At 41.3% G+C, this 16,640-nt stretch overlaps 1 protein-coding gene across 2 annotated transcripts; it reads left to right on the top strand.

The window, feature by feature from the left end:
* Window positions 1-314: 314 nt before the first annotated feature.
* naglu (N-acetylglucosaminidase, alpha) lies at window positions 315-10,445 on the top strand. Of its 2 annotated transcripts, XR_015034374.1 has the most exons (7): window positions 315-819; window positions 4,559-4,706; window positions 4,963-5,109; window positions 5,869-5,954; window positions 6,715-6,971; window positions 7,201-10,199; window positions 10,240-10,445. XR_015034374.1 is itself a non-coding variant. In XM_085761206.1 (6 exons), exons 1-6 carry the CDS (start codon window positions 407-409, stop codon window positions 8,403-8,405), a joined length of 2,256 nt encoding a protein of 751 aa, XP_085617332.1. In that variant the 5' UTR covers window positions 315-406; the 3' UTR covers window positions 8,406-10,445. The 2 variants fall into 2 exon arrangements, 1 of the variants encoding a protein (XP_085617332.1); XM_085761206.1 differs by having other exon boundaries at window positions 7,201-10,445.
* Window positions 10,446-16,640: the final 6,195 nt, after the last annotated feature.

Genomic DNA, 16,640 nt, shown 5'->3' with positions numbered 1-16,640 from the left:
GATTTCAGATCTTCAACAGCCACGACCCACTTGTCCTGGTTATGTATCTCGAACCTTGTTTTTCATGACAAAGCAGGTGGAGTAGTTTTTTTTTCCGGCATCGTGTGTTTATAACATGATCACATGACTCCACCTGGAATCAGGTCACCTCTGTGATATTACCATCACATGACAGTGTCATCACAGGACGAGCAGTTCACCCCCTCACACTGTGTTTCTGCAGACGCGATTGGCTGTGAGCGGAGCTAAGGGCGGATCCCCGCGCTCTGATTGGTCCGCAGCTTCTCAAGTTAGAGCGGCGCTTCCTGGTTTTTCAGCCATTGGAGAAAACAACTTGTTTTTAAACCTGTGTCCCGGTGGGAAAGTCCGGATCCCAGCAGCAGCAGCAGCACCGGTATATATCAGCATGTCGTCGGGAAGCGGCCGCAGCCTGGTGCTGGTCGTGGCGCTGTGTCTGGTCGTGACGGCCCACTGTGACTTCCCCACGCTGGAGCACCTGAAGCCCCGAGCCAGCGGCAAGGCGCAGGGCAGAGCCGTGGCCGAGCTGCTGCGCCGCCTCATCGGCAACAGATCCACAGAGTTCATCGTGTCGGTCAACAGGAGCCTCTCCAACGACAGCCTGGACGTGTGCGAGCTCAAGTCCACCAGGAACAACAAGATCGTGGCCACGGGCAGCTCCGGCGTGGCCCTGGCCTCCGGCATCTACAACTACCTGAAGTATTTCTGCAACTGCCATGTTTCCTGGTCCGGGGACCAGCTGGACCTGCCCCGGCCTCTGCCCAAGCTCACCGGCGTCCTGCGCATCAACACCCCGCACAGGTCAGTGGCCGCCACGCTGCAGCCTACTCAGGTGGAGGAAGAGCCGCTGGAGATCACAGCTTATTATTGGTTATAGATGTTTGATTGAGCAGAGATCATCTCTACAGGACAGAGGTTCACTCAGGACTGAATGAGGGCAGCTGTCAGACTCTCACTTCATTACTGCGGTTGTTTCAGCTCTCTCCTTGTAGTTTACTATATCCATTATGCAAATAGTAAAGAGCTTCCCAAATTATTTGCACAACAATATAGAAATGAAAACCGAGGATGTAAAATAATAATAAAACACAGGAAAAAGAAAATAAATGTCATAATCGAAAAGGAGTGTGAAGAAGCATCTTCTAGCCTGTTTTAGGCTTAATCCTCACCACTAGTTACTTTTGAGGTCAAAAATGAATATAGATTAAATCAGTGATTCACACAGAGGGGCCCAGGGGCCCCCGGGGGTCAGTAAAGGGGTCACCAGTCAAAAGAAGAACCATTTATTTTCACAATAATAAACAGAGAGCACAGCAGATTGAATGACAATTCAGGTCAAGAGTTTCAGAGACATCCTGTAAAAACAAAAATCTTGTCAGATGCTCGTCTGTGGTTTGTGTCACTGACATGAAAAACATGACATGCACTAACGATGTAGTAATGACATATTTTTACAGGAGCTGTTGAGGTGTTGCTACTTCTAAGTGAATAAATAGTTTCATATGGAAAAGGTTACTCAAGGAGAGTGAAGCTAATAGGTCATAAAATATGATCTAGAAAATAAATAATAATGACCTGTCAGACTGTATGTTCTGTGATCTTTATCATGGTGCCATTTGTGTTTTATGTATTCAAGTGTAGGCTTGTAGTTTCCCTTCCTTATTCATAGCCCATGTGTTTGAACGGTAGAAACCACCGATGGGTCATACTGTATTTTACTGACATCAGCGAAACAGCATCTTTTGAAATATTGTTTTCCCATCCAAATCCTTTTCACTCTGCTGCGGCCGACAGTGTGTTCTTCCTCCCTCCACGAGCAGAAGGAGAACTTCACCAATAGAGGAACCACTTCTGCTAAAATCACAGTTTATGACTGATCAGCTTTTTCTCTCAGTTGTAGAGCTGCAGACACAGTTCAAACCTTATGATAAAACCTGCCATGATCTGTCTATGTGTTTGTGTTCTGTCATTACAGTGTTTTGGGTTTGGGGGGCATGTCACCCCCCGCCCCTTCCTCTGCAACGCAGCACAACAAAACCCATGGGTGCATGACAAATTGAGCGTTGTTACACATTACTTTTCATTGTTTACTATGCACACTTGTACCATGGCCGGGCCCTTTAAAGGACCCTTCCTTTCAATTATCTGTTGTGCATTAGACCCGCATCAGCTCACCCCAGTTATGTCATGTGCACAGTAGTTAGATTGAAAAAGCCATGGCACACATGGCACAGTCTGGTTTTCCCATGACGATAACTTAGCGGTGGAGGCCAGCTCATAGCCACTTCAGATCATCGTTTATTATTTATGATTATTCAGACATACAACAGACAAAAAGGCTCAACTACAGCACATGGCTGGTGCAAAGAGTGGCTCCTCTGGTGTGTGTTACAGCCTACAAGGTAAAGGTTAGGATGGAGGTGTGTGCGTCCATGCATCCAATGTAAATAGTCTGTGTGAAGCCCGGTCAGATGTGTGTAGGTGCTAGTCAGATATTTAATCCAGCACTAACTATGAATATCTATGAATGTTATTATTGTAACAAGGCTCCTCCAGTCTGAGCCTCTTGTGTGCTGTTGAATGCAAACAACAGGGAATCTTTTATATCCATAAGTTATCTAAAAATACCTAAAATAAATAAATAAAGCATATTCTTTCATTTTCTTTCAGCAAAAAATAATTTGTAGTGCTAGACACAGACTGGAAAAGGAGCAGAGTAAAGTTTAAGGCAAGGCAAAGCAAAGCGAGGCAATTTTGCCTTCAATTCAATTCAATTTATTTGAGGTGGGACAGTGCATGTTCATGAACGAAGTATAAAATCATAAACAAGCCAGATTGTAGCCACAGGCTAATTTCCATCCGTTGTCCGATACATAGATGTTCCCTAGTACAAATACAATAAATAAAAACAAAAGCATGTTATAAAATAGCAGCATTCAGTTTACAGTACAGTAGAATATAATAATACAGATTCAGTACCATAGTACGACAGTAGTACAAAAGTGCAACCGTGCCCGGGCAGGGGATAAAGTGCTTACAATCATCAAAGTGCTTGGAAAGTCCTGGTAGTAATATCTAGTGGAAGCTGTGTTACAATGATAGGCCTAGGGATATAGGCCTTGCTGCAACAGTTTGTCTCAAAGGGCTTTACAGAGCATCATAACAACATCCTCTGGTAAAAACCCTTTTACCAGAGAAAAAGGAAGGAGGAACTTAACTTAAGTTAACTTGCTGCACATCCGTACTTGAAGTGATGGTAAACGCATCAGATCTCCAGTACAGAGGAAAAAATATATGTCCAAACAAAGGCCCCAAACTTTTCACACTTGCTGCTGAGAACCTGACACACTGAGCAACAGAAAGGAAACAATGTGATATTCATATGAAGACTAAAAAGCAGAACTGAATCGATAGACCTCTGTGTAAGTACATAGTTGACTGTAATTATGTGTTAACTGTCGCCTATCACAGTGTAATTTATCTACTTGCTGCCTCTGTCTTTACATGCTTCAGAAGTGCATGTGTATTATAGTAACTGATCTCAGTGTAGTAGCAGCTGACATCACTGTAATCAGTAGAAACCTGTGTGTAAACAGCTCGTCAACTGTCAAAGTCTGTCCAGAAAATGCGACAACGTCCTCGCTTCCTCTTGACAGGCCCCAGTCTGTCAGTGGGACGCCATGACACCCAGGACAATGAGAGAAAAAACAGGTGTGACAGCTGGAAGCTAAACCTCCACAGACCCTGTTGAAAATTAGCAGTAAATTACATGATGATTGCAAACAAGCAATTGATATTTAATTGGACAGAAGGCTGTCCTGAGATCAGATGTTAGAAGAGATATCACTTTTACTTCAGTATCTTTCTAATCTTTCTGTCTTCTAGCTTTAAGAGGTTTAACGCTGCTTCCTTAATTGACGACACACCACTGGTGTGCTCACAGGACAACAGCAGTGACACAACACAATGAATACAAAACATCACAACACTTTAAAGTAAGCACAGCACTGGGCATAAAAGGTTAAGATAAAGATGATGCTGTTAGATGATGATGGATGAAAATACATTGATATGACCGTTGAATATATGACATGTGAAAATTATGGACAACATAATTGATAAAAGCATTGTAAAATATGTTCCATATGCGATGTGCCATTTGCTTAATATACCAATGACTGATTGATTTAGGCCACAGTATCAAAGGTTAGAAATTATGGAGCTCATGGAGTAAATTTCAGAGGGTCAGATGCATCTATGATCTGTGACCTAAATCCATGATAATACATGAGAGGCGCAAACCGGCTCTAGATGGCACAGTGACAAAATGTAAAGGAGAATATCTGCACTAAATGCATTCAACTGAACTTTGAATGAAAGTTCAGTTTCAACGACACTGCTTGTCGTTCTCAGCCAAATGCAACAAGGCCTGTTTTTATCATTTAGTTTCTTTTTCCTATCTTGTAGCTTCAGTTTTAAAATTTGCATACGCGGCCTGGCAGATCACCTATAAACAGCACGTCTACGTCTTTGCGTCTAGATTCCGGTATTACCAGAACGTCTGCACCTTCAGCTACTCCTCTGTGTGGTGGGACTGGACGAGATGGGAGAGAGAGATCGACTGGATGGCGCTCAATGGGATCAACCTGCCGCTGGCTTTCACTGGCCAGGAAGCCCTGTGGCAAGAGGTTAGAGTAAACCTGTCACCTGAAACTGTCTAGTCTCTACAAAATCTATGTTAAAGCACAGTTCAAACAGACCTTAGTATCAGTGGAAACTTCATTACTGGCTCCTTTAAAGCCGCTTTTGAATTTATTTTTATTTCCATTATAAGATAGATACTGATACTGTATTCGGTCCATTAGAAACAGATCCATGACACAGACCTTGAACTGTGCCGTAGCATGTGAACATCTGCTCATCAACTTATTCTGTGGTGTTCAGGTTTACCAAGCCCTTGGGTTAAACCAGACGGAGATCGAGGATTTCTTCTCAGGTCCGGCGTTTCTGGCCTGGAACCGGATGGGAAACATGTTCAGGTTCGGCGGTCCTCTGCCACAGTCCTGGCACGTGAACCAGCTCATCCTCCAGGTACTGAAACACATTTACTAATGGCTACAATGTGCAGAATCAGAACATTTCTCACTTTGGTGCCCCCTAGTGGTCATAGTAAACACTTAAAATAATAATGAATGAGTTAAAAGCAGAAAGTAGTGTGTAAAGATAGTTTTTGACTGCCATCCAAGTTTAAATTTAACTCCAGTTCATTACATGCTGGGTCTTAGTTTAGATCGATAGATGGTCTTTACTGTCCTCAGAGGCCTGTACACCTGTATTACATGGTAACAGACAATAAACACAGGTGTTCCTGCATGGGAGAAACTACAGGTTTTTCTAGTTTTGCCAGCTTTTTTTTTATGAGAACATAATACAAAGCAAATGCTGAAACCCTCAAGTGGCAGGGTATATGTATTTAAGTAAATAATATAAGATAAGAAAAAAGCAACAGTAAGTAAGTGGACTGGTCAGTTTCAGCTGATACCAGTCTCCTCTTCAGTTAGCTTTTTACATGGAACTGCACTGGCACAGTAAACCAGGCCAGAAGATCACCTGAAGCAGGAAGCAGGAAGTGGGTGATGACAACAGACAGTTTGAGTCATAGTGTTACTGTTCCCCTTTGTTTTCTCTTCTGGTTGTTCATCTGATGTTTCATGTTCTTTGGCCTTAGTGAGAAGGAGTGACAGCCAAAACTTCAATAATAAAAAACAGCGTGTTGTAAAGCAGGGGTGTCATTGAAGGGCTCAGTGTTTGTGATGTTTATGATAAAAGTTCATTCATTTCTCTTTGCAGTATAAAATCTTGGAGCGAATGAGATCGTTTGGTATGGTTCCTGTGCTGCCGGCCTTCTCTGGGAACATCCCCAAGGGAATCCTCAGGTGACTCAGCGTTTTATGGCACAGCAACACAGACAACATCTAAGACTGGTTATTTGTGCTCTTCAGTGAACAGACTTTATAACTTACCTCTAACTTACAGTACCTTTCTCATATCTTTGGTGTTTCTGTTATGATATTTCTCTATTTCTCCATTTATCAACTAACATATAGTATATGATGCTACTGATGCATCTGTGGCTTGTTTACAGGAGGTCAACATCTTAAAGGAAGTTATTGAGTATGATGTTCTCAATCTCTGTTAATTAATTGAGCCTCTTTTTGGCTCTGAAGGACCTTTTAATATTTTTACCGGTCCTTTAAGTAACAAAGTGTTAGTATTTTCAGCAAAATCTGCATAAGTATTAAAAGTAAAAAGAAATGGCCAATCAGACTGTTCTACTTGTGTATATTATCTTATTGGTTTATCATTTCTGATGCACTAATTTAAAAAAGTCAGTAAAAACTGAGTTACTTTGAGCTACTCTATATATTTTTGGGTAGTTTTAAAGTCCCATATACTATAAATGTAGATGTCTATGTGTTTTTGATTATAGATCAGGTTTATGTTCTATATTAATACTGTGAAAATATCAAAGTCAAAAAGCACAAAAAAGCATCTGGTATTCAGAAACTGAGCTTTAAAACAAGCCATCAGGACTTCTGTAACTTTGTGATGTCATAGTGAAACTTCGAATTAAAAATAGTAAAAAGTAATAGTACAATAGTAATAGTAATCACTGAAGTATTTGCTGTGTTTCAGGTTGTATCCAGCAGCCAATGTAACCAGACTGGGGCCTTGGGCTCAGTTCAACTGCAGCTTCTCATGCTCCTATGTCCTGGACCCTCGGGATCCACTGTTCCTCAAGATCGGCTCCATGTATCTGTCCCAGGTGGTGAAGATGTTTGGGACAGATCACATCTACAACACTGACACCTTCAATGAGATGATCCCTCCTTCCTCTGACCCGGAGTACCTGTCTGCAGTCAGTCGCTCTGTCTTTGCCTCGATGACTGCAGGTGAGTGCACTAGTAAACAGAGCCTGACAGAGCCTGTAAGTTTTCCTGGGTGCTGATATTTCAGGATACAAGTCCAGTAATTGCCCTAGTTTGCTGACCCATGGATGACCTGTTGTACAACACTTATGCAGACAGCCCCCCCCTCGAGATCCCCCCTGGTTTTCTGCCATGTTTGATAACTGTCCCCTTTTTGTCCCTTAACCAAATCTAATTTTTTTTTTCTCCCCAGTTGATCCTCATGCAATTTGGCTGATGCAAGGCTGGCTGTTCTTCAGTGCCGCATCCTTCTGGCAGCCAGAACAGATTCAGGCCCTGCTACACGGGGTGCCGCTTGGACGAATGATCGTGCTGGACCTGTTCGCAGAGACTGAACCGATATTCAACTACACAGAGTCTTTCTACGGGCAGCCCTTTATCTGGTGCATGCTGAACAACTTTGGCGGTAACAGCGGTTTCTTTGGGACTGTGGAGAGCATCAACACGGGTCCCTTTGAAGCCTCGAATTTCCCAAACTCCACCATGGTGGGCATCGGCATGACGCCCGAGGGTATCGAGCAAAACCCCGTGATGTACGAGCTGATGAGCGAGCTGGCTTGGCGCAAAGAGCCGGTGAACTTGGCCAAGTGGGCGTCCTTGTACGCAATCCGCCGTTACGGCAGCACGGACGAGAAGCTGACGGCCGCGTGGGTGCTCCTGTTCGGCAGTGTCTACAACTGCACCGTGCCACACTACAGAAACCACAACCACAGCCCGCTGGTGCGCAGGCCTTCCTTTCGCTTGAACACCGGCCGTTGGTACGACCCCGCAGACCTGATCAAAGCCTGGAAACTGATCATGGAGGCGGCCCCCCCTCTGATGTCCAAGGAGACCTTCCGGTACGACCTTGTTGATGTGACTCGGCAGGTCCTTCAAGATCTAACGACGTCCTTCTATCAGGATATCGCAGGAGCCTTTGCGCTACAAAAGATGCCCGAACTGCTGGTCGCAGGCGGCGTGCTGGTCTACGACGTGCTGCCTGAGCTCAATCGTTTGCTGAACAGCGATCGCAATTTCCTGTTGGGGACGTGGCTGGAACGGGCAAGATCCTTAGGCCTGGATGAGAAAGAAGCAGATCTGTATGAAGTAAATGCCAGAAACCAGCTCACGTTGTGGGGTCCCAGCGGCGAGATCCTCGACTATGCAAGTAAGGAGTGGGGAGGCCTCATGGAAGACTACTACGCCCAACGCTGGGGGCTGTTTGTCAACACGCTGGTGGAATGTCTGGACAGCGGGCGACCGTTCAAGCAGGACACCTTCAACCAGATGGTTTTCCAGGTAGAAAAGGGATTCGTTTACAACGGTAGGAAGTACCCGACCAAGCCTCAGGGAGACACCTACGAGATCGCCTACAGGATCTTCCTCAAGTACTACCCGCAGGCCTTAAAGAGACTATAGTGAGCAGAGACCACCATACTGTGGAAAAAACTTGTCTCAAGTCACAGCGTGAAGAATGTCTTCCTCCACCTCCAGTCATGCAGGGTGATCCCAAAACATTGTGATGTAGGAAATCGGAACAGCCTGAATCACAGGAATTTACATGAACTGTTTTGCAGATGTACTAAAATCGCCTTTGTACATTGACACCAATCAGGCCTTATAAAAGAGGAGAAAGCAAAAACGAATGACTCAGTAATGGTAATGACTTAGTTAAAGGGATAGTTCAACATTTTTGCAAATTGGCCCATTGCCGTAATCCCTGTAGTCTTAGGAATAGGTTTGTTACCTTTAATTGTCGGTGCAAGCTATTTTTAGTAGGCGGAGCAGAGCTGCAAGCTTCTCAGAGCTACGCTACAGAGGCTCATTGAAAGTTGTATGGAGTTGTTTTCGAGGCAAATGCAGAGACTGCTTGCTGAAAAATTGCCCCCGACAGCAACACGCATCAGCGGTTTTGCATGAATTTACCTCAAAAACATCTCCGTCTCGTAATGTTCTGTTATTATCTCATAGTATGGTGAATGTGCAGGTCACAACTTGTCCACGAGAGCGTTTTGAGGTTATGGGATTGTCTATTTGATGAGTTTGATGAGGGAAACCAAGAAATTCCATGAGCCTCCGTAGCATAGCTCTGTGCAGCTCGCGGCTCTGCTCCACTATTCTAAAAATAGCTTGCACCGTCAATTAAAGGTAATGAACCTACTGCTATGATGGGTATTATGGCAATGGGCCAAGTTGCCCAAATGTCCAACTTTCCCTTTAAGAAGGTGATTTGAGGCTGTTGTGTGTGGTTTGTTTGTCTGTTCATACGATTATTGATTCCACTATTAATGAAGAAATATTTCAGCGTTTTTAGAAAGATGCATTCTTTTTCACAGTGAGGTATTTCAAAGGAGCTGGGATGTGGTTAGCCTAGCTTAGCACTCTGAAGGGAAGGAAAGGGAAAAGCAGCCTGACTGTCCAAAGTGAAAACAACACTAAAGCTGTGTAGACTTTTTGTTTAACCTGTAAACACACATGAAAATGACATCCATACTTCTGCAGGGTCTTCAGATGTAGCACAGGTAACAGGCGAGGTTCTGGTGTCTCCACAGCCACAATAGTATCAAACCTGGCAACCTCACTAACTTCAGGAAGTAGCACACAGTCCAGGTGCTTGGTTTGTTGTTCACAAATCATAGTTTGAGTGCAAAACTCCCCCAGTGAAACCACAAACTGTTTATATTTACATTTCAGTTCATCATCCATCCCTTTGCTTGCACTCTTTATGCTAAGCTAGGCTAACCATATCCTGATTCAGGCTCTTAACACACAGACTGCCTGCTTCTTTAAATCACATGTACCACACAGTGACAGACGGGTATTCTAATGAATTTACTGTCACTCATCAGAGTTAAGCGAATTTGAACCTTGTGCCTTATTTGGAGCAAAGTGCCGACACGACCGTTTGCCTCATAGACCTGACCTATTTTTCTGTTTCACTTACAGTTTCATGCTACTGTGGTTAGAGAGTCTGGACTGCTCCACTCTGAGTCTGTGGAGAGAAAGTAGTCTAATTCTGAAAAGTAGCTCTACCAAACCGGTTCATGATGCACCTTAGCAGATAACCCCATGTCCTCGGTTCCTAGATGGCCTTTAACTCTTACAGATTATATATACTGTATGTACTGAGTCACACTGGTTTCCTTTGGGATCACTGCAGTGTAGATGACATGTTTTTTCCCCCCTTTTTCTTAAATGTATTCTTAGCTAAAGGTGATTTTTAATATTCTGGGAGAATAGTGATGATTTTCAGTTTTTTAATTTTTTTATCAGTCACTATGGGAACAGATGATAAGCAGATAACAAGCATTCCAAGTTGCACAGTGTTTTAGTTTCTGTTTTGTATAAATTTTTGTGTTTATTTTTGTATTTTGATGAGTTCAACTTGTTGTGATTCTTCTACTCAGGCATGTCATAAAAGTCTTAAGGCTGTGTGACTAATACATTGATTTCATTCTTGACCTGTGTGTGTGCTCAGTTACCACATCTCCACACAACACTGTACAGTACATTTCAATCTCTATTCTCAACTAGGGAGGACTGGGTAGGATCATGTCCCAGCATGCTTTGGGGAAAAAGCAGGGCACATCCCAGCAGGTCATCAGTCTTTACATACACACAACTATTCATACTCCGAATTCAGCCCCTTACCCTAACCTTAACCATCCAAAACAAATGCTTAAACTTAACCATTACTCTAAACCTAATTATAACCTAACGTCTTAACCCTCAAACAGCCCTTGGAAAAAGTGAGGCCCGGCCAAAATGTCCTCACTTACCAAAAATGTCCTCACTCTGTTGGTTAAAAACTCGTTCAGGTCCTCACAACGTAGCATGTACAAGAACACACACACACAAAAATATACATACAGTATAGAAATGACAGTTGTTTTGATAGTAGAAACAGTTATTAAATCCTACAAATTCAACATGCACTACTCACCAAAAGTTAGGGATATTGGGAAAAAAATTCAGAATGCACCTAAAATGCACCTTTACAGGTGAAGTTTTGAATGCACATGCCCAAACATGCTGTTTTCTAACACAGTGATTAATTGAGTGTCTGATCCATGAGTCGACCACTAAATTAAAAGTTCTGCTTTAATGACAGTTTGTATTAACAGTCCTCTTCATCATGCTTTTCACATTCTGGCATCAGTACCTGAACATGTGGAGGCTTCAGATGATGGGATGTTGTCAGAGGGAAGTGTCTCACCACCAGGTTGCAACAGACGTTTTGTTGTGGTACTGTATAACCACCGCTGTTGTTAGCTTTTGTTTCAACACATTGTTTGAGATAAAGAAATTATTATTCCGTACTTCTACTTAAATGCCCTACTTTCATGATATAATATCACTGTAGCATGAACTTTTTACACTTTCCATACATTTCACCCAAAAGTCGAATATCCCTAACTTTTTGTGAGTAGTGTATATTACAGTTCTATATTGTTTTTCCTACTGCTGTTTTTTGTTTGGACACCACAGTGAAGACAAAGTGATGAGTTTGTTGAAGGCAAAGTTCTTCTTCATCATCAACATATAAAAACGTAACCTTAAATGACTATATTTAGTAAATGCCTCATGCCTTTAAATTGAATATGATTTCCATGTAGTTTCCCTTCAGGCTCATTTACTGTGATTATTATATAATATAGGACAATTAACCACATTAATCTAAATCTAATCTTGTTATGCTACTTTTTTCACATTCTCATTTTACTGGCCAATGATTTTAACTTTGATACAAAAAGTAGTTATTAAAGTTGAGACTAATTAGTATGTTTGTAAAACAACATACTTCATGATGAGTTCATTTTGCAACATTCAGCATTGTTCCTCCTGATCTGATGAACGGAAGAGGAGAGAGCATGGCTCACAGAATGACATAGCCTTTTCAATATTTAATGTTAATATTGTTGCTCTTTGCAGCAGTGTTTTGAAAGAGCATGTGTTAGTTAGTGATGACTGTACAAATGAAACACAAGGCGACCGACACAGTCTGATTAATAGTTTTATTGTTGAAAAAATAATGATTATCAGGTTTGTAGTTGTAGAGGGACTTGAACTGTTTGAGTTCCTCTCCTTATGTACACTGATGACATGTTCTGTTCTGTTTTAGGCTCATTTTTATAACATGTTAAATCCAGTATATCAAAATTCAAACACTCAAAATCCACATTGAGGAGTTTTAAGAGCTCAGTTTCCACGACAGGGTTCAGCAGAGCGGAGGCAGCTTCAGCTCCTCTCTGGCCGACACTGGCCAGAGAAGCTGACCTGCTCTCACTCACACCGTCTATCCATCAATAGCTTTTGTTTCCATGACGACAGCGCAGCTACAGCATTCACACTGTTAAACCTTTGACACCACACCAATGGTACTGGCAGTCAGCCGAGCTAACTGCGGGTTCACGCCTGAACGTTTCCGTCAGGCGACACATGAAGACACTTGAGTGGATTGAAAGTCATCGCCTGGAAGAAAAAAGGCCGAAGAACATCTCAGCCAATCAGGAGCAGAGAGTTTTGTCTTTCCTCAGCGCTGCATCTGTGCAGACTGTGCAGAGGTTTCAAAGATGCAGCTTAGCTTATTAAACATCTGTGATGTAGGATGAGAGAGATATGACTCATTCAACCGGTTCAAACCTTATGACATGAATGCAGCATCACAAACCAAATGGAGGAGGCCAAGTCTGAGAGCAAATGATTCTGATTGGCTGAGAAGATGCTACTTTTTTTCTTCCTGGAGCCCATTAAGGAACCATACAGCTGGTTTTGCATATTTCCGGCCCTGTACAGTGTGACTACTTGATTTAAACATCACTGCTCTGCATCTTCCAAAGCATCTAATACGATTTTAGTTTTTTGTTGAAGAGATTTCACATCTTTGTGTTGAACGTCTTGCATTATCTACTTCGTAGAATTTAAATAGTGATAAAGTGGAAATATATATGTTTTGGAAAACATTTAAATTTGGTTGTTTCTTCAAAATGATTTTAAAATGGAGACAAGAACTCTATAAACATAAACAGTCACAATGAAAAAGTGAAGGATAAGGTTATATATTTAAAAGCAAAAAGTTCATCAAGTTATAAGTTAACTATAAAATAAGGCAATTCAACTTAATGTTTCCTCTTTGACTTTTTCTCAATTTCCATTAACTTCCTCCAAATAACAATAATTTACAGATTTACATAGTTGCAGCTTTGAATGTTGCTGAGTTTTTAACTCAGACCTTCTGAAAAATCTTGAAGCAAATAAATCTCAACTCAGTCTAACTGAGGCAACTTAACTCATTTTAAGTTGTGAATGTGATTTAACTGGAACTAATCTGCCAATTTCTCCAATTACAGCAACAGTGAGAGTAGCTTTAACTGAACTGATGATGAGCTTATCCAGCTACCAAGTGATCTACTGTACACATCACTTGTGGTTAATGTGACACACCAGCTTTATGGTCCTTTAATGCAGAGTGACTGGTTAGGTACTTTGTTCACAGGAGAGAGAAATGAGTAAAAACATAATGTGGTAAACTGGCTGTTCCATTAGTCTGCAGAGCATGGAGACAGATAAAAACTACAGAGACGGTCTCAGCCAGAACTCAACACCCTGTTCGAGTCCTGGAGCTAAAGAACAGAAATGATGCTCTGGCCCATGGCTGACGTCTCCTGGTCACACGGAGAGCAACTGAAATGTAAACAAATGAGTAGAGCGTTCACAGAGAGCAACGCGGAGCCAGAACAAACCCAGGTTCACCTTCATCTGATCACTGTCATCCTCAGTGGGGACAAGTCAGACAAGCAGATTAAACTTGCACTAACCACAGATGGACTGAGACACTAGATTCACATGTGTGGTCCACTCTGATAAGACAGATGTGACAGATGAGCAGTAAACCTCCTCCGACACGACTCCTGCTGTCACGTTAAGTCCTGAAGACTAAACTGAGACGGGGTCATATTTATTTCCAGTATGGCTGAAGGTGCATCCAGAGATGACCCTGCATTATTCTGAGGCAGTAGAGGTGAGTGGTGTTTGCCAGGTCCAGGACCAGACTGTTCACTGATTGGACAGAAACATCAGTCCTAACACGCAACCAAACATGCTGCGTCCGCTTTCTGCACCGCTCTGGTTTTGCTTGGCTTCAAATATTCCTTTTAAAATTGGTTTCAGCTCAGTGAAGTGAAGGTCTAAATGACTACATTAGTTTTTAATGCATGTTTAAACTCATTTACCCACAAACTGCATATCATCTATTTAACTCAAGTATTTTGTCTTCGTCCTTCCAGGCGTCACTTGTCTCCATTTCACTGTGGTTTAAAGAAAAATCAACCTGCAGACTTAAAGGGAACTTTAGAGAAATTATTCATCACACTGAAGTGTGCACTGGAAAAATTACAGACCCCACAGTGTTTTGTTAGAATCAATTCATAAATGTCTTCTTTATTATAATTTGATTTGCATAAAATTTTAAAACATCATGTAAAAAAAATACAATTTAATAGTTTTTTTTTTATCATATTCTGGAATTATGAATAAATGATTAATTGGAATTACAACAAATACATGATAGATATCAGAAAGTGAGCAGCAGCTCTGTTGGCCAGATCTCTGCAACACTCCACAGCTCTTAAAATAATTTATTTCATTTAAATGGTAGAAAAATACATATTTAAATGGAACACAAAAATATTGATTTTAATATTCATAGTGGAATTTCATTTGAAAATTCAGTAATTATTACTTTAAGAACTATTAACCAACAAACCTTTAAATTAAATGTTTCCATTAATTTTATATTGCACCATTTAAATGTAAACATAATCAATTAATAATAAGAAAAACAATCATTTTACTGTGTGATAAGATTATAATTCAGGTTAATATAGCATTACACTGTAAAAGTCTGTAATTAGTCCTGGCTCCACACGGAGCATCCTGTCTGCTTTTAACTTTGTTATGTTGCATTATGTTCAGTTATGGTTATTAGCACAAGCTTTCTGTCTGAGAGCTTTATCTCTTTGAGATGCATTTTATGGATGAAAGATTTCCATTGTTTTCTCTACATTAGTTGATTTCACCTCCACTGTGGTGATTAGAAATGCCCGTAAACCAGTAAAGGCAGAAACAATAGGAAATGGAAACCAGTGCCTGCCTGGAAGGTGTCAGCTGATCGGCTTTTTTGTAAAAAGAAAAGAAAAAAAAAAGAAATGATAAGTCATAAGTGGGATCAATGCATAACCCTTCTGTGTGAACCGCAGCTGCTTGTAAATCTCTGAACATTCAGTGTAAGTGTGTGTGTGCTGCCGAAACCAACACTGTCTGATTATTCCACTGACTGCAGGGAGTTTAAGTGAAGGGTTGCATCACCGTGACTCAGTCAACAATCAAACCATTTCAGATCAACAATGCCCTGTATGCAAATGCATGATATGCTTTTTGTTAGTTAGCCATAATACAACAGGCTAGAAACACAGAGGAGATTCACAAAGCTGCCAGAATGATCAATAATCAATATTTAAAACACACAGAGAGACAACATGGAGACATGAACAGAAAATAAGGCAGTGATTAAAAAAAAAAGAAAGAAAAAAGAATCGATTCTTCTAACTCCTGTAAATGTCCCTTCAGACTCCTAAACTTTCACATTGATTATTTCAAAGAAAATATCTAGTTTATTAAAAAGAAACGACGATAGAGAAAATATATTCTAATAGATCGCAGTCTCTTCAGCTTCTGATTAAAATCATTACACATCTAATCAAGCTCATTGACTTTCATTATGTTCGTTATATTCATATATTACAAGCTGAAGAGGCCTGTGCATATTACTGGTTAAAATCAAAGTGTGTTTGTTGGTGTACTTTGGCAGTGAGATTTAGCATTACACTTTTTTTATTTATTTAAAGCAGCTCCATTGTTAGTGTGGAGAGCAGAGGGTGGAGTCAGTAAACCCACACAGAAGACCACACAGTCTGCTGCGAGGCGTTCAGGGATCGATGAGTAAAAAGTAGTTCCATCTTTAAAAAAAAAAAAACACCCTCTGGCGCTGAGCTGAGACGCTGAACATTTCATTCGCTGTCATCACACTGGAAGGTAGAGTCAGACTAATACAGAGGTCAACATCTGTACAACCCCCACTGAGAGCTTCAGTCTGTCACTTTTACCTTTCTATTGTGCTTTAAAAAGGTGCATATTATGAAACATATTTGGATTTGAAATTCTTCCAATTACTACAAACCCCTGGGAGTCCGGGGGCTCATTGGTTAATCCTGCCTCGTCTCTGATGTCAGGCTCATTCTTTACAGTCTATCCAGGGTTATTTCCTCACCGTGACCACGACACATCCAACTCAAGATAAACATCTTAATAAATATTTGCACAGCTTCATAGGATTAGAGGGGGGGGAAAGGAAGGTGTCATTAGGTCGACTTGCTGGGCTCTACAATCTGCTAATGAAGGCCATGGTATGTGGCTGAAATCTCTGGATAAAGTTTTTTTTATATATATCAAACTAATGTTACTTCCTGGAGAAAAGGAGATAATTAAGTCATGACTGCAAGAAAACACAAGCTGTGTTGTGTTTGATCTCTCGACGGGACAAAACTAACTAAACGACAAAGGCAGCTTCCAGAAATCTATCACAGCTCCAGGAAT

Source organism: Trachurus japonicus, chromosome 19 (assembly GCF_045865225.1).
Source record: "Trachurus japonicus isolate A0001 chromosome 19, Traja_1.0".
In the NCBI taxonomy this organism is placed as follows: domain Eukaryota; kingdom Metazoa; phylum Chordata; class Actinopteri; order Carangiformes; family Carangidae; genus Trachurus; species Trachurus japonicus.
This window is presented reverse-complemented; position numbering and strand designations above follow the sequence as displayed.

What these genes read in the sequence shown, in the direction of transcription:
- naglu (XM_085761206.1), top strand. Translation starts at nt 407, where the DNA reads ATGTCGTCGGGAAGCGGCCGCAGCCTGGTGCTGGTCGTGGCGCTGTGT. An exon ending in AGGAAGCCCTGTGGCAAGAG is followed by an intron (nt 4,707 to 4,962) that starts GTTAGAGTAAAC and finishes TGTGGTGTTCAG; the next exon opens with GTTTACCAAGCCCTTGGGTT. An exon ending in ATCCCCAAGGGAATCCTCAG is followed by an intron (nt 5,955 to 6,714) that starts GTGACTCAGCGT and finishes GCTGTGTTTCAG; the next exon opens with GTTGTATCCAGCAGCCAATG.